The sequence below is a fragment of the Rana temporaria genome, chromosome 6, assembly GCF_905171775.1.
Source record: "Rana temporaria chromosome 6, aRanTem1.1, whole genome shotgun sequence".
NCBI classification, from domain to species: Eukaryota; Metazoa; Chordata; class Amphibia; order Anura; family Ranidae; genus Rana; species Rana temporaria.
This window is the reverse complement of record NC_053494.1, coordinates 114,086,979-114,103,886: the sequence shown is the minus strand read 5'-3', so window position 1 is coordinate 114,103,886 and position 16,908 is coordinate 114,086,979. Positions and strand designations below refer to the sequence as shown.

Genomic DNA, 16,908 nt, shown 5'->3' with positions numbered 1-16,908 from the left:
AATGGGGGTACATCAGTCTCCTGAATGGAGCACACACCTGTCTCCTAACAGATGCCCCGAGCTATGACCAAAGCCTTGCTTATAACGATTGTGCACACCTGCACACTCACACAGCCTGCATGTCTCCAATAAGACCTGGACATAGGATTGAAGGCTTTGTCCCACCCAAGACTCTTCAAATTCTTCAGGCTCCAGACCCTGGTCCGGGATTACAAAACCTAGAGAAAACTGAAACCCCAGTGTTCCTGAGTCCTCTCTGCTCAGACAATACTCTGGAGCCCCCACACCCTGCATTAGTGTGAACCCTATCTATCGTTTTCCTATACTTACACAGTGAGAGGGCATAGCACTGTCACAGTACATTATTACAATTTCCTTGCCCTGTTTAAGAGATATTTACAGCCTGAGGTCTTCTTTATTCGATCTCAAAAAAGGTGCCTGCACATACTTTTATTAGTCTGCAAAAAGCTCTAGAAGTCCCCAGAAACTTAGCACAGGTTGCTCTTAGGCCCTGCCCCAAGTCAGTGTTTAGGCCCATTTCTTCAATATCCCATAATCCAAAGCAGACTGCTCTGTGTTGGACACTACTCATTCTTGTCAGTTGCAGGAAAGCAGATAATAGCTTTGACTTGGAGGTCTGCTGATGATTGCTGAAAATGCGATTTTTATGCACATTTGAATGTAACATACAGTACCTGTCCTACATCCACAGCTGGGTTAATGCTGCAACCAGTGTCCATTATAATGTCTGTTCTGATGTTCTGTCAGAAAAAAAAGTATATATTAGATGAGTATATACATTTCCAGTCCTGACCTCTGCACCCTGTACATAGATATAAGGATTGGGCTCAGTTATGGGCGTGGGTAAGATGATTGGGTGCACACAACACAGAGAAGGGGGGTGCAGTTTGACATGTTCATCCTGGTTGCTGGGTAACCTTGAACTAGCAGTGCTCATTACTCAGCCCTTGCTATCTGTAGGTCTAACTCATTTGCTTTAACCACTACCCGACGGCCGTACGACTTTATACGGCCGCGGGGTGGTTCTCAATCTCTAACAGGCCGTAAAAACACGGCCTGCGCGCGCATCCAGCGGCGCGGGCGCGCGCGCGTCCGATGGCGGCGCGCGCGTGCTCGCCGCATCGCTGAGATGCCGATGCGAGTGCCTGGCGGCCGTGATGTCCGCCAGGGACTCGCGATCGGCGGCTACAGGGACAAGATGTGGAGCTCTGTGTGTAAACACAGAGCTCCACGTCCTGTCAGGGAAGAGAGGAGACCGATCTGTGTCCCTTGTACATAGGGACATAGATCGGTCACCTCCCCCAGTCACCCCCCCTCCACCTACAGTTAGAACACAATTTAGGGTACACATTTAACCCCTTCCTCACCCCCTAGTGTTAACCCCTTCAATGCCAGTCACATTTATAAAGTAATTAGTGCATATTTATAGCACTGATCGCTGTATAAATGTGAATGGCGCCAAAAATGTGTCAAAAGTGTCCGATGTGTCCGCCATAACGTCGCAGTCACGAAAAAAATGCTGATCGCCGCCATTAGTAGTAAAATAAAAAATAATAAAAAATAATAATAATTCTGTCCCCTATTTTGTAAGCGCAATAACTTGTGCGCAAACCAGACGCTTCTTGCGATTTTTTTTTTTTCCCCAAAAAATATGTAGAAGAATACGTATCAGCTAAACTGAGAAAAAAAATGTTTTTTTTTAAAAAAATGGGCTATTTATTATAGCAACAAGTAAAAAATATTGTTTTTTTTTCAAAATTGTCGCTCTATTTTTGTTTATAGCGCAAAAAATAAAAACCGCAGAGGCGATCAAATACCACCAAAAGAAAGCTCTATTTGTGGGGAAAAAAGGACGTAAAGTTTGTTTGGGAGCCACGTCGCACGACTGCGCAATTGTCAGTTAAAGTGACGCAGTGCCACAAGCTGAAATTTCACCTGGTCAGGAAGGGGTATATGTGCCCAGTAAGGAAGTGGAAGTGGAAGTGGAAGTAGGAAAACCACAGGCTTGTTAATGGGAATCTGAATCGTCTTTCAACTGACTCCAATTGTACTGTACAATGTACAATATTAGTTTTAATGACTTACCTTATAATCTCCTGATAGGCAGTCTACTTCTACCTCGGAACAGGCAGCTCCAAAAACAGAATATTCAAATGGCCGGCCTTCACCTTTCTCCCAGTCCATATAGGTTTCATATCCCCTGCATAACCACAAACAGCAAATTTCAAAGAGTTTGTATGGTTGGTTTCCAACAATGACAGTACTACACCAGTCCTTAGTGGTTAAAATATAAAGCGAAAAACGCACTGAGTAGGTAATGAAACCATGTCAGTAATGTAGGACTTTTTGTGGTGTTTCGTGTCAGAAATAGGTGAGCTAATAATGTAACATAGAAACATATATAGAAAAGTATCAAAATTTAATATAAATACATGAAAACAAAATGAATAAAAAATACAATGACAGAAATCATTGATTGCCCTGTTGCAGATAAGATGTGACAATAATTAGATGAGTAGAGGGCTGGTCGCCGACATGTTTCGCACTAAGCGTCTTCTGGGCGCCGCACACATCTATGACATACTCTTATCTGATAATATGTAAACAAAAATAAATTAGTTACATATAATTTAAACAGGGTATATAAAAAGTCTTGAGACAGGCCTACCAAAGGGCAAAACTAAAAACAAGAGAAACCCTAATCTTTGAGCCCAAAAAAAGAGATACCAACTGTACAACGAAATACATCACGACCTTTAGCGATAATCAAGATGTCTTCCGCCGGATTATAGCCAATAATTGGCATTTTTTGGCAGAGGACCCGATAGTCTCCAAGTATGTGGCAGCACAGCCGGAAATTGTGTTTAGGCGACCTAGATCGATTCGAGATAACTTGGTACATAGCCATTTAAACCATGATTCATCAACCACCAATTCGGTAGAACAAAAAGGGACTTTTAGATGTGGCCAATGTGAACGATGCCCCTGGGTGAAGGAGGGATCAGGGTGCCATCTACCTAGGGGAGGCTATCACAAATCCAAAACCTATGCAGACTGCACCACGGTCGGGGTTGTCTATTTAGCGACCTGTACCTGTGGCGCATTCTACATAGGGAAATTAAAGAGACCCTTTGCCAAACGCATCCAGGACCATCTTTATTATTTAGAGGCGGGGTTACTCTATACACCTATCTGTAAACACATAGGACTTCATCATAGTTATGACCCCAACTTTATTTCATTCTTTGTGTTGGAGGTGGTCCCACCCCCAGAAAGAGGGGGCAATTTTGACAAAAAGATCCTGCAGCAGGAAACCCGCTGGATCTTCAATCAGAGGGCGACCTACACACCAGGCCTGAATACGGCTTTATCATTTAAGCCGTTTTTGTAGGAAGTCAGATTTATATTTAATTATTATTTTTCAATTTTTAATGTGTAATCTTTTATTTCTTATCTATCTTGTCCTGCAAGGATTGCTTTCTCACTCATACATAATAATCACAACAGTTTTTAGCATCTGTCTGCCATCTAGTGGACATAATTGAGTTTCCTGCTTCTTTAAGGTGAAATGACCTATTATTAAGATCAAGATTGTTCTTTTGTTATTGCCTTTTCCCCTGTTATGGGGGTATTACTGTAGGTTTAATATATTATAGCAATTTTTCTTGCTGCACAAGATTAAACTTCTTCATGCATGGTGTCATGCATTACACCATGAAACTTACCCATGCTTACATACTATACCAACTGTGGATGTCAATGCGCTGCCAGAGGAGTAATCTATACACAGCAGTACTTATTGGGAACCACCGGGTGGCGCTGTCTGAGCGGCAACTTTGGAGTAAGTGAGGCCGTTGATCTGGCTGATCTGGATGTCAGTTCATCCATATAGACTGCGGCGCATGCGCAGTACGGCCGGTTCCGGGCCTATCTGCGCATGCGCGGCAAGTCAGATCAAACGGATGTGATGTCAGGGGTCATTGGACCCTTCACGTCCGGGTCACCCTATGGACATAAGCACCGGCGTGTGTGTTTCTTTCACACACGCCAGGAACCTGGTGACAGAACCTCACCACCAGGGAGGACGTTTTAACCTGCATGTTGCAATAGGTATGTTGAACCAAGTGCCTTTCCTCCCTTATTTTTGCTCCTTATTCCCTGGTTCCTTTTATGTGGCATGTATATGGCTTATTGTCTGTGGTACCATTTTGCAGACCAGGATCTCCCCCACCATATGATTAACTTTCTTTTTGAGTAACTGATATGCCCTAGGCTTTTTTTTTATATTAGGATACCAGCCTTATTATAAAAGGTATCTTCTTGCAATTACTAATTATTTATTGGGTGAGAGATATTGTGGTCCTGCCATGACGCCCCGGTCTCGCCAAGCCCCATACCAGGGAATAGGGAATGACAATATAATTCCTTTTACTCTGCATTAATTGTGCAGTAACATTTATTACTATCAATTTAGGTGTGTGACTTCCATATGTATGCCACACCAGGCACTACAGGAGCCTTTGCTTCGTTATAACCTCTCTGTATCCATCACTATGGTCATATAGGAATCTAAGCGTTGCTTAACCACAACAATAGGTATGCTATTTAATACATTTTTTATATTCCTTAAACCATATCTATTATACATTAATTACCTCTTTTTTGGGACCTCTCCTATTTAAGTGTGCTGATGGGTAAGGTTTATTTCATCAGTAACACCACAGTTATATATTTCTATGACTGTGGTATTAGTTCCCTTATGCGCATATATATATGTATATATATATATATATTCTAATATATATGACCCATACTAGCTATTCTTATTATTATTATCCTTATAGATCTTGCTATCCAATTTTTTAACATTGCAACCTATCAAGGGTACGGCCTTACTCAGAACCCTGCGGATCTGACTCCCACAGGGGGTGAAGGTATTGCCCAGACACGCTTTTGCCCGGTGTATCTTTTCAACTTCCCTTAGTCCTGCTCCGTGTGTATCCACTGGCGTTATTTGACATTCCACAGTTACTGGTGAGCATCTATATGTATATATAATTTTTATGTATTTTTCATTCTTTATGACTAATGAATTACATGAAATGTACACTATATACCCTGTTTAAATTATATGTAACTAATTTATTTTTGTTTACATATTATCAGATAAGAGTATGTCATAGATGTGTGCGGCGCCCAGAAGACGCTTAGTGCGAAACATGTCGGCGACCAGCCCTCTACTCATCTAATTATTGTCACATCTTATCTGCAACAGGGCAATCAATGATTTCTGTCATTGTATTTTTTATTCATTTTGTTTTCATGTATTTATATTAAATTTTGATACTTTTCTATATATGTTTCTATGTTACATTATTAGCTCACCTATTTCTGACACGAAACACCACAAAAAGTCCTACATTACTGACATGGTTTCATTACCTACTCAGTGCGTTTTTCGCTTTATATTTTCACAAACAGCAAATGAAAATGTATGAACATAGGGCCAAATCTTCAAAGGAGATACGCAGGCGGAACTGCTGTTCAGCCTGCCTATCCCTGTGGCTATCTTTGGAAACGATCCTCAGAAGGATTTTTCCAAAGATAGTCAGAAGATCCGACATCTGTAAGGCACTTACACTGTCGGATCTTAGGATGCAGTACCGCATCCGCCACTGGGGGCATTTCGAGTCGAAATGCCGCTTTGCGTATGCAAATGAGGACTTAGGCAGATCCACAAAGCTTTTTAGCTTTGTGTTTTCTGCGTAAGTTACGTTTTGCATACGTAAAATTAGGGATGCTTTTACAAGGCCTAAACTGTTTAGACCTTGTAAAAACAAACCTTTTTTTCGATCGCCGCGTTTTTTTTTTAATTTCGAATTTTTTTTCCCGACGCGTATTTTTTTTTTTACCCGACGCAACTTTATTGTCCCGTCGCGATCCACAAAGCCCGGCGTAAAGTACGTTCGCGCGATGCACGTCGGGAAAAATGACGTCACGCGCATGCGCCGAACGTCCGGCGCGGGATCGCGCCTCATTTGAATAGGAATCGCCCCCTCGAGCAGAAGACCGCCTTGCGACGGAGGCACTTAGGTTACACGGCGTGTAATTTCTAGGTAAGTGCTTTGTGGATCGGGCACTTAGGTAGAAATTTAACGCCTGTGTAACTTAACTGCTGAAAGTTAAGTTAGGCAGGTTTTTTGAGAATTTGGCCCATAGTTCTTACTGTGTCAAAGGATGTTCAGAAAGAAAAAAAGTAATTGTAGCAGCTTGAATCAACATTAAATACTGCCTGATACTATGGGGCAGATCCTCAAAGAAATTACGCGGCGTATCTCTTGATACGCCGCGTAATTTCAAATTTTGTGCGTCGTATCTTTGTTTTGGTATCCACAAAACAAGATACGACGGCATCTGTGTTAGATCCGACAGGCGTAAGTCTTCGTACGCCGTCTGATCTTAGATGCAATTTTAGGTGGCGTTCACGTCGTAATCCGCGTCGAGTATGCAAATTATCTATTTCCGACGATCCACGAACGTACGACCGGCCGTCGCATTTTTTTACATCGTTTCCGTTCGGCTTTTTCCGGCGTATAATTAAAGCTGCTTAATGGTGGCGTACTCAATGTTAAGTATGGCCGTCGTTCCCGCGTCTAATTTGCGTAAGTCGTCCATGAATGGGGCTGGACGCCATTTACGTTCACGTTGACAACAATGACGTCCTTGCAACGTCATTTGGAGCAATGCAACCTGGGAGTTTTTACGGACGGCGCATGTGCATTTCTTTCGGCGCGGGGACGTGCTTCATTTAAATGAAACACGCCCCCTACCCGCCCAATTTGAATTCCGCCGCGAGAGATACACTACGCCGCCGTAACTTACGGCGCAAATTCGTTAAAGATTCAAACCAAAGCCAGGTAAGTTACAGCGGCGTAGCGTATCTTACATCTGCGCCGGGCGCAGTCTATGTATGTGGATCTGCCCCCATAACTCTTAATATATTGGTATATTACAGTTTATAGTTCTACATTTGACCATTTATCGAGGTGCACAACCTCTTGCAAAGATGGAAATCTTTTTCCGTAAATATAAAACCATTCACTTCATTAATCTTTATAAATATGTGTGTTTATACATTAACACTCTACACACGTCTAATGTAATAATGTAAGTGTCTTATGTAAGTGGTAAGAGTAATTATTTGTCTTTAGTGTTTGGGGTGCTGCACCATAAAAAAAAAAAAAAAAATTCCCCCAGTTGTTGTGGCAGGTGCAAAGACAAATAATGCTGCTTCCTCTGTTGAATATTTAAAAAAACACAAAAGGGGTGCTGCACCATAAAAAAAAAATCTAATTTTTCCAATTTTCTAATTCCCCCCCCCCCCCCCCCAGTTGTTGTGGCAGTTGCAAAGCCAGATAATGCTGCTTGCTCTGTTGAATATTTTCAAAAACACAAAAGGGTGGATTTACTAAAGGCAAATAGACTGTGCACTTTGCAAAGTGCAGTTTTATTCTGCAAGAGCAGTTGCTCCAGAGCTTAGTAAATAAGCAGAAGCTCTGCAGACTGCCATCATCTAAAAATGCTGTTTTTTTTTTTGTTTTCCTTGCATGTGATTAGGTATTTCTTTCAAAGTAAAGCTTTATCTCATTTACTAAGCTCTGGAGCAACTGCACTTTGCAAAATGCACAGTTTATTTGCCTTTAGTAAAATCAACCCCAGAGTGCACAGATATCTGGGCAAACTCAGGTTTGCAGGTTTCCATCTAAATCTGAAATACATTTTTGGGCACAATTGGCTTTTATATATATATATTTTAATGTAATTAGTAAGTTGATAGAACGTTATCTTAAAATATACATTAGCATAGTACTTTACCTGAAAAATCCAGTGGCAGAAAGGCTTATTCTTTGTAAAAAGGCTTCTTCAACCTATTACAGAAAAGACATTGCGAGTCATAATTTGTAAAACTGTTCAAAGTGCAAAGATATTGTGCACAATGCAGCTCTTGACTCACACGGCTAATGCATCCAATATGATCATATACACTAATCCCAAATAGGCCCCAATTGCCTTGCATGTTCAGGGCAAAAAAACAGGGTTGCTTTAATTTGCCACCCCTCCAAGTATATGGTTACCTTTCCTTTACTCCTTCCCTTCCTATTTGATTGTCTAAAAACTGGCTATTCCAGGCATAATATATTTTTTACATATGTAGCGCTACCCCCATAGCAGCTGCTGGATAGGTTGGGTCCTCTCCTCTGCTTTGCTTTAACCTTCTCAAGAACCTCAGCCCCTCTAGCATACTAAGTTGACTGTACAAACATACAATAGTGCTGGAAATCACTGAAAGTAATACTTTTAGCACCACTATTGGGTACTATCAAAGAAAACGGGCATCAAACCAGGTAGTAAAGGCAAACTTAAAGCGTTTGTTAACCCCCCCCCCCCCAAAAAAAAAAACTGATTCTGTTACCTTAAAGCATGTTATACAGCACTTGTACTATGTAATTTGGCCCCCTGTATACCCTAAAATACCTAGCTGATCCTGCCTAACTATACCCTCCCCTCTGCAAACAGACCACGATAATCATGGCTGCTGAGCCTTGAAATAGTGGTCTGTTTGCGTGATTCCATCAGCCTTAGCACTGCTGTCTGCAGCTCTCCCTATATCTGTGTCCTCTGTCCTCCTCCCCCTCCCCTGCCAGCATGTACCTGCGCCCGCTCCCTCCACCGCTCCTGCTGATCGCAAATCTGCTATTAAATGGTGCCATCCGCTCTGTACAATTATAAGAAGTTTCCTTGTGCCTGTTTTCTGTAAAAAATCTGCCCCATTGTACCTGTATGGCTGGGCACTCAGCTGACGCCAAACAAACCTTAATGAATACTAATTGTCAGGGATCGGATGGGAGACTGAATTGATGAGGTCGGCCTCTCTTATATCTCCTGTCCTGGCTCCGCTGAAGGTGAAACAGAGGAAGCCGAAGGACAGGAGGGACACGAGTGCCTGGAGCCGGGGGTCCCGGGAGAACAGCTTGGCAGGGTTCAGTGGCCTGGAGTAGTCCGTGATGAGTTGCTTATGAACAGGTGAAAGCCAGGCAGATAACCGAGGGTTAACAGTGACCAGGGGCATAGACAGGAGCAAGGTCTCAGGGTTAGCCAGGTTTGTCAGCAAGCGGGCAGTGAGGTACCGAATCGTAGACAGAGCCAGAGTCAGGAACGGAGCCGGGTCAGAATACTGGTAAAGCATACAGGATCAAGCAGGATTACAGAAACAAGCTGAAGATCAGTCAGCAAGGGCACAAGAGCCCAGACACCATTTAAATAGGCTGTCTGGCGCCAAACTGAATTAGGCTCGTACGTGTGCGCGCGTGCCCGTATCTGTGCGCATGCGTGCCCGCAATTGCGAGCTCTGGCGCGCATGCGCGCATCTGTGAGCCATTCTATGGCAAAGACTATGCGCTTGCGCACGTCTATGTGCAAAGCGTCTTACGGGAATTCCCTGACACTAATGCATTAAGATAAAAAACGTTCTGCCTTTACAACTCCTTTAACCTGCTTGTAGTGTAGGTATAATATAGATACTATATAATTCTGGCACGGGTGCCAGGTAGATGTGGTTCAGATGCGGTAAAAGTTCTGCATAATGTGGTATACTGTAGGTGCAGTCTAAGTTTGGAATAAGTGCAGTATGAGCGGTATAGATTGGGTGCACTTGGTGTCCTGCTCTTAGTGGATTGGTCATTGCTAGCAGCGTAAAAAATGGGCCGATAACTCTCTAACCAGTTCCCAGGATGTTTACTGTATAACGGGGCCCCCTCAGTCCCTCCCTAAAAGCCTCCAGTGATCAGTGGTGGGAAGCAGAGGACAGGTGGATGCTCCAGCCTCTCTGCGACAAAGGTGCAGGATCTGTGATGTGGGCGGGTGTTCTTAGTCTCAGGCATTCATTTCCTTCTGGCAGGAGAATACTTGGATAGAAGTGCTCTGCTATCCTCTCTCCTTAGTGCCAAGAGGAAGAACTTTTCCTGGGCAGTTTAACAAAAACCCTGTCTTCATTCCTCATTCCATCATTCCTCCTACTGTACAGTGTTTTTTGGGATCTGTAGTCTATGGGTCCCATTATATGGCTGCTGTCCCAAACTACAACTCCCAGGATTCTCAGCACTCTGCATAGAAATCTATGAGCTTGCTTGGCTTTAGCTCTCCCTCTGCTGACCAGAGGAGAATGGTGCAGCATAACAGCATCTCAGTAGAGGAAGAAAAAAAATAAAAAGCAATGTCTCCTACTCCATATTGCTGTAGCCCAGCACCCAGCTAAACATACGGTAGTTACTTTGGTCAAGCTTGGACAAATGTAACTATGCATATACCATCTCCAAATACAGAAAGGCTTCTTTACAGTAAGAGCTGTAAAAATGTGTAATAGACTCCGTCGAGAGCTGGTTCTAGCCAGCTCAGGAATTTTGTTTTAAAAAAGGCCTGAATTTTTTCCTAAATGCACATAATACTGTGATGGAGTCAATAACATGATTATTTTGTGTTTATGTTATTTTTCTCCTAACCACTCAAATATTGCTTTCCGTTCTTATATTGTTTTATTTTTTTTATTTTTTTGATATATATATATATAGGTGTATTACAATACTATTATTTTCCTTAAAAGAGTCATTATAGAGTTAAATCTTGGACCAGGAAGTAAAATTGAAAACAGATGTCTTTGTACTCCCTACTCATAATCAACCCCCTCTTTCCTGCCCCCTCCACCGAAGAAGCAAATATGGCGATTGAAAGCCTGGAATGTGTGTGCCTCGTAGCAAGCAGAGACGTCACAAGAGAAGACCATATATGGATTAGCGAATCAGATGTACCCATATGAATGATGATTGCTATGTCACTCTGTCTATAAAGCTACGATGCCAATAAAGGTTCCGTCTCTCTTGCTGTTGGGATGGTGAAAGATGTAGACTGAATTTCTCTCTTGTCTGCGTGCTTTACTATTATGAAATTTGGCTCAGAGGCAGAATGGGTTATGCCCTGGAGTTGTGCGAGGGGGTATCCTTATCAATACAACTAGGTAAAGTTGATCCAGGTATTATCTGATTGCCTGTTGGGGATCAGGAAGGAATTTTTTTTCTCCGGCTGGAGCAAATTGGATCATGCTTTATTTTTTTTTATTTTTTGCCATTCAGAGAACACTTTGTATTTTTCCAGTGAATGGGTGGAAAAATGGGATGGTGACATCACAATCTCCACCTGGTCCAATCAGAAAACACTTTGCATTCATTTAAAAAATGCAAAGTGCTTACAATGCAGCAGGGTAGCCAGAAGCTATGGGAGATCACAGTAGTAGCAGTGCCAACTACAGTGATTTCCTGCTTCTAGGAAGTTGGGCCAGATAGATGTATGGTTATATTGGCTGGACCAATATAACTATGGTAAAACTATTCATGCCTGGAAATCAACTTTAACTGTGGTAAGTTGCAGGTTGTTGCAAACCTGGCCGTGCTTTCTGCCAGTGTTGGCTGGATCACAAGACTAGATGTTAACATGTATGCATTTCAATAGTGTATTGTGTTTTCCTGCATAAATCCACCTACCAAACTTTCCCAAGAACCTGCAGGATTTTTGCTGGTAATGGGTTCAAGTCGTTTTCGAAGTTTTCTACAAGCATCCTGTGAAGAGGAAAATTAAATATTGGAGGATTATTTTTATTAGCTCATTCATTTTTACATTTTACGTTTATAAATTAAACAAATAACTGCATGACTTCTGTATTGTTGTGTAATATCCAAAAACAGGGTTGGTAATCATTCTGCAGCTGTGCAGGCTAAAAGTTATTTCTACATGATGATTACCAAAATATGCATACTTTCTGAATGCTACAATTGATCATTTATTACTAAATACCTTGACTGCCATCCCATTTACATCTGTCCCAACAGTGGCAGCAGTGGCAATAGTATTCGGTACAGAGGTGGTACTTGTTTCACAGATGTGGATGTATGATATAGGTATTCCCAATTCACGGCTGGCAATCTGCATTTACAAGAAAAACAATATAAGGTTACGGTATTCCTTTGTATGTGGTTAACTTAGGATTTTGCACAGCTTTAGACATGTGTAATTTGTTTAGGTCCAAATATAAATTCAGACCAATTTTTGGTTATTGAGATGTATTAGAATCTCCTTGAAATGTATTTAATTTCGTATATTCGTTTTCTAATGAATTCCAAATTCAGAACAATTCGGATTTGGATTGGTCGAAAAATATTCGACCAATTTGAATTTTGTGTGAAGAATAGCTGGTTGTTAAGGAGCGGCCAGGAAGCCAGCCAATGTGTCCTTAACACCGGATGACTTTTGAGCAGTCAGTGGGCTTTTTAGTTGACCACTAAACAAAAGAATAAAAAATGCAGAACAAAACAAACAGGGGTCCCTCCCCCAATCCATACCAGGCCCAATCCATACCAGCCCCTTTTGGTTGGTTGATAGGGACAAGGGCTCCTTCCCCACAACCCTGGCCTAAGGTTGTGGGGGTCTGCGAGCAGGGGGCTTATCGAAATCTAGAAGCCCCCTTTAACAATCCCTCCCCCCCATTTGATTCAGTAGGTGTACATAGTACCCATAGTTATTTACCAAAAAGTGTAAAAAGTAATTAAAAACACAACACAAGTTTTTTTAGAAATCCTTTATTAAAGAAAAAAAAGTCCCCCTGGTGTAGATCCATTGTCAATCCTGACAAAGACTCCCACCGTCTGACAGGCCCTCCCAATGACTTCATCTTGTGACCCTGCCCTTTTGTGATGTTATCCGGGACAAGCTGGGTTGATGGCATCACAAGGGGGTGGGACCACCCAATGATGTCGCTGGGTGACCCCTCCCCATAGCCATTTAAGAATGGTCAGACAGCAGAGCTGGCAGACAGCAGGAGCCTTCGTTTTTTTTTCCTTGACTGATGATGGATCTACACTGAATATACACAAGAAATGCTGAAGATACTAAACTAATTGGTCCAATATTGTATCAATGGACCAATTCGTTTTCGGAATTCGTATTGTATTTTTAGCATGTTTTATTCAGAATAGAATTATTAAATATTTTTTTAAAACTGTGCATAATCCTACCATACTACATACTAGGCCCATTGGATCTGGTATGAATTTTAAGGAGAAATCCACGGCAAAAAAAAGGCATTTAAAGTGAGCAAACAGAAGGAAAACTAAATCCAATCAATATTTGGTATGACTAGCCTTTGGCTTCAAACCAACATCAATTCTTATACTTGCAAACAGTCAGAGATGTAGGATTAGAGTAAGGTGTATGAATAACCAATTATACAGGCAAATGCTAATGATTATCAATTTCATGTGTAGGTTGAAACAGTTAATAAGTGAAACTGTCAATAAGTGAACCTTTGACATCAGAAGATGTCCAGCAGTGCCACCAGTACAGAACTGTCAGGAACCAGTGGCACCCCGGTATACCCATCTATGGTTTAGAGAAGTCTGACCAGAAGTAGTCTTCATGGAAGAATTCCAGCCAAAATGCCATATCTCTAACATGGAAATAAGGTTGAGCGATTTAACTATGCATGAAAACATAAGAATTGAGGTGCAAAAAAATGGCAGCAGATGCTCTGGACTGATGAGTCATGAATCTTAAATATTTGGCTGCAGCAGAAGGCAATTTGCCAAAGGGCTGATGAGTGGTACAAAAAGGATCGTCTGGAGGCAACAGTGAAGCATGGTGAAGTTTCCTTGCAAGTTTGGGGCTACATTTCGGGAAATGGAATTGGAGATTTGGTCAGGATCAATGATGTCCTCAATGCTGATATATACAGGCAAATACTTATGCATCATGCCATACCATGATGCATAAGCATATAGCATTTCTTCACACCTCCCTGAAACATTTGCACATTACTGTATATAGCAAACAAATTGAGGGCATACATGCTTTTGCGGTAGCCCCATCCTCCTAAAAAGCGCAGCAACACACCAGAAGTCCAGATTTGTTCAAGGAAACTGAAAACGCCCAGTGTTTGTTTATAATTCGCAATACAAAGTGAACATGGGCATCGCAATACACAGAATACAACAACATTTTCTCATCTAGTCAGCACAAAAAAATATAGTTAAACGCTAGAGTCTAGTGGTCTCCATATGGGCCAGCTGAGCCCTTTGCTTAACTTTACTTGAAGTACTATTACTCAGCGCTTCGAGTACTCCCACTGATAAAACGGAAATTTTGAAATTTAACAAAAAGTTCGGAAATTCAAAAACCCGAAAGTTTGAAAATCAGAAATAATAGCTAACTAATAATAACTTAAAATGGTTGTAAAGACAAAAATATTTTCCTCTTAAATTAAAGTCTGACAGTAGCTGATAAAGTAAAAAGTAATGTTTTGCATTATAACTAGTTTGATACCTGTTGATATCGAGCTGTTTTATTCACCTCTGTCACTCCTGAATCATTATTCTCACTGACTTCCTGGTTTGCGGTGCGCATTCATTCTTGCTACATCATGGCCTAATGGGAACTACAGTTCCCATTAGGCTTAGCCTCCATGCCTGTGAGGGATAAGGCTGGGTTCACACTACGGTTTTCCCGTCCGTCAGCCGCATACGATTTATATGAAAAAACGTATGCGGCTGAAACGGACGGGAACGTATGGAACCGCACATATGTGCGTTTTCCATTGACATTAATGTTAAAGGAAAACGTATGCGTTTGCCATACTGTTTTAAAAACGACCGCAAAACCGTGGTTGAACACGGTTTTGCGTACGTTTAAAAAACGTTTTGCCAGCAAATCGTACGCACCCGGATGCATCTGAGTGCATACGATTTGCAATGCATTGTCTATCTATACGTTTTCCCGTCCGGGCCCGTACGTTTTCAATACTGAAATCGTATGCGGCTGACGGACGGGAAAACCGTAGTGTGAACCCAGCCTAAGAGAGCATCTTTACGCAGGGCTGTAGTCATAGGGAGGGGGTGAGCACATTCTGCTTTCCACCATGCAAAACAGCTCAGATGCTGGTGGAAAGCAAGAAAAGGAGAGACAGGAAATGGCATTTTCAAACCTGGATTACTGTATTTTGGAGGTCAAAAGGAAAAACGAGGTAAGTGATATTTAAATGCTCTAGCTTACAGCAATCAATTGATCTAATAAAAAACGAACCTTTAGTGTTCCTTTAACTATTACTAACTATTAAATTATAGGTATTGAAATTTCCTTTCAAATTTGGCTGTTAGTGACTGTAACAAATACGAATTTATCCGAAATAACGAATGCTGCATCTAAACAAATAGAAAAAAATAATAATAGATAATAATAATAAAATGCTTTTTATTACTATTATTGTAATTTTTTATTATTAATTTGTTATGTTCCATTCATTTAGATCATTCCTTATATCATATCATTTGTAACTTTGGATAAATTAGTATTTGTTATGTTCACGAACAGCCAAATTTGAAAGGAAATTCTAATACTTATAATTTAATAGCTAGTAATAGTTAAGTTATTATTAGTTCGTTATTATTTCAGATTTCGCATTTTAGGGTTTTCTAATTGCCGAATTTCTTAAAATTTACGAATATTCGGAAAAGTTTTACAGGTTTTTGTTAATTCGATTATTTCCGAATTAACGAATTTGTCGAAATCCATTAAACGATTGCTATTGTTTAATACCAATGATGGAGCAGTAATCCTTCTCCTGAAACCAGAGATGGGGCAAAGATGTTTACTCCCTCTGATACAGCATAGGCCAGAAGCTCAGGCGCAGCATAGCGTAAGGCCTACATGATGGGGTTTGTTCAGAGAGGCATCAGGGAGTGAGGGGTTAACAGGAGTTGGGAGGGTAAATAAATGGGTTATCACCTTATTGGTTAATAATAGGGTGGGGTAGGGTGTGTACAGGGTGGTCCTAAAGGTTTGTATAGGGGGAGGTGTCACCCTAGTAACAGTCTGACCAGGGGACAGCTAAGGGACAGATTCTCCCGCCCTCCCTCCCTGTGGTTTGTGTTTTTTACCGGGGTTTGCTTGGGTGTTTTTGGCTCTGCGTGGTGGGGGTGTGTGCAGTGTCGTAGCAGCAGGCAGAGGTCGTAGGGTTTTTGAAGGCGGGGATGGTTTCGTTCTTTAGAGAACGTTGGTTTTTGGGCCCATCTATGGTATGGGTGTACCTGCCCTAGGAAGGGCGGAAGTAACACATGTGGGGTAGTAGGCTGTATCGACTGGTGAGTTGGCCAAGCCATTGTCCCTGAGCTGGCGTAAGTTGCGGCGGGGGGCCCCTTAAAAAGGCAAGGTGGTCACAGATACAGCTAGTGGGTGCCTTCAAAATCCTAAGACATAAAAACAGGCAGTTACTGAGGCCCCATACACACGATAGAATCCATCCGCTGAAAAATCCCAGCGAATGGGTTTCAGCGCATAGATTCTATGGTGTGTACAATCCAGTGGATCTGTTTCCGCGGATTTTTCTCCCATGCGATGGATTTCCAGCAGATAAATATTTGAAGACATGTCTTCAAATCTATCCGCTGGAATCCATCCCAACGGATTGATCCGCTGGTCTGTACAGACTCACCGGATCAATCCGTCCAAAGGGATCCCCCGCATGCGTCGTAATGATTCGACGCATGCGTGGAATTCCTTATATGACTGCGTCACGCACGTCGCCGCGTCATCATCGCGGCGACGGCGCGACACGTCATCGCCAGAGGATTTCGGCGCGGATTTCGATTCGATGGTGAGTAGACTCCATCGCATCAAAATCCGCGCAAATCCTCGAGAGGATTTATCCGTGGAAACGGTCCGCTGGACCGTATCCGCGGATAAATCCTCCCGTGTGTACGGGGCCTGACAGTTAGAGATTTTATGGGATGT

At 41.9% G+C, this 16,908-nt stretch overlaps 1 protein-coding gene across 3 annotated transcripts in view; it reads right to left on the bottom strand.

Moving 5' to 3' along the window:
* The window catches only part of LOC120943721 (aldehyde oxidase-like), a 181,666-nt gene that overhangs the window by 19,592 nt on the left and 145,166 nt on the right, over positions 1–16,908 (bottom strand). For all 3 annotated transcript variants that reach the window (XM_040357197.1, XM_040357198.1, XM_040357199.1), the window contains 5 exons: positions 11,926–12,054; positions 11,616–11,690; positions 7,897–7,949; positions 2,107–2,221; positions 696–761 (listed from right to left, as the gene is read on the bottom strand). In XM_040357197.1, the coding sequence (XP_040213131.1) occupies positions 696–761; positions 2,107–2,221; positions 7,897–7,949; positions 11,616–11,690; positions 11,926–12,054 (438 nt within the window). The remainder of the gene's footprint in view (positions 1–695; positions 762–2,106; positions 2,222–7,896; positions 7,950–11,615; positions 11,691–11,925; positions 12,055–16,908) is intronic.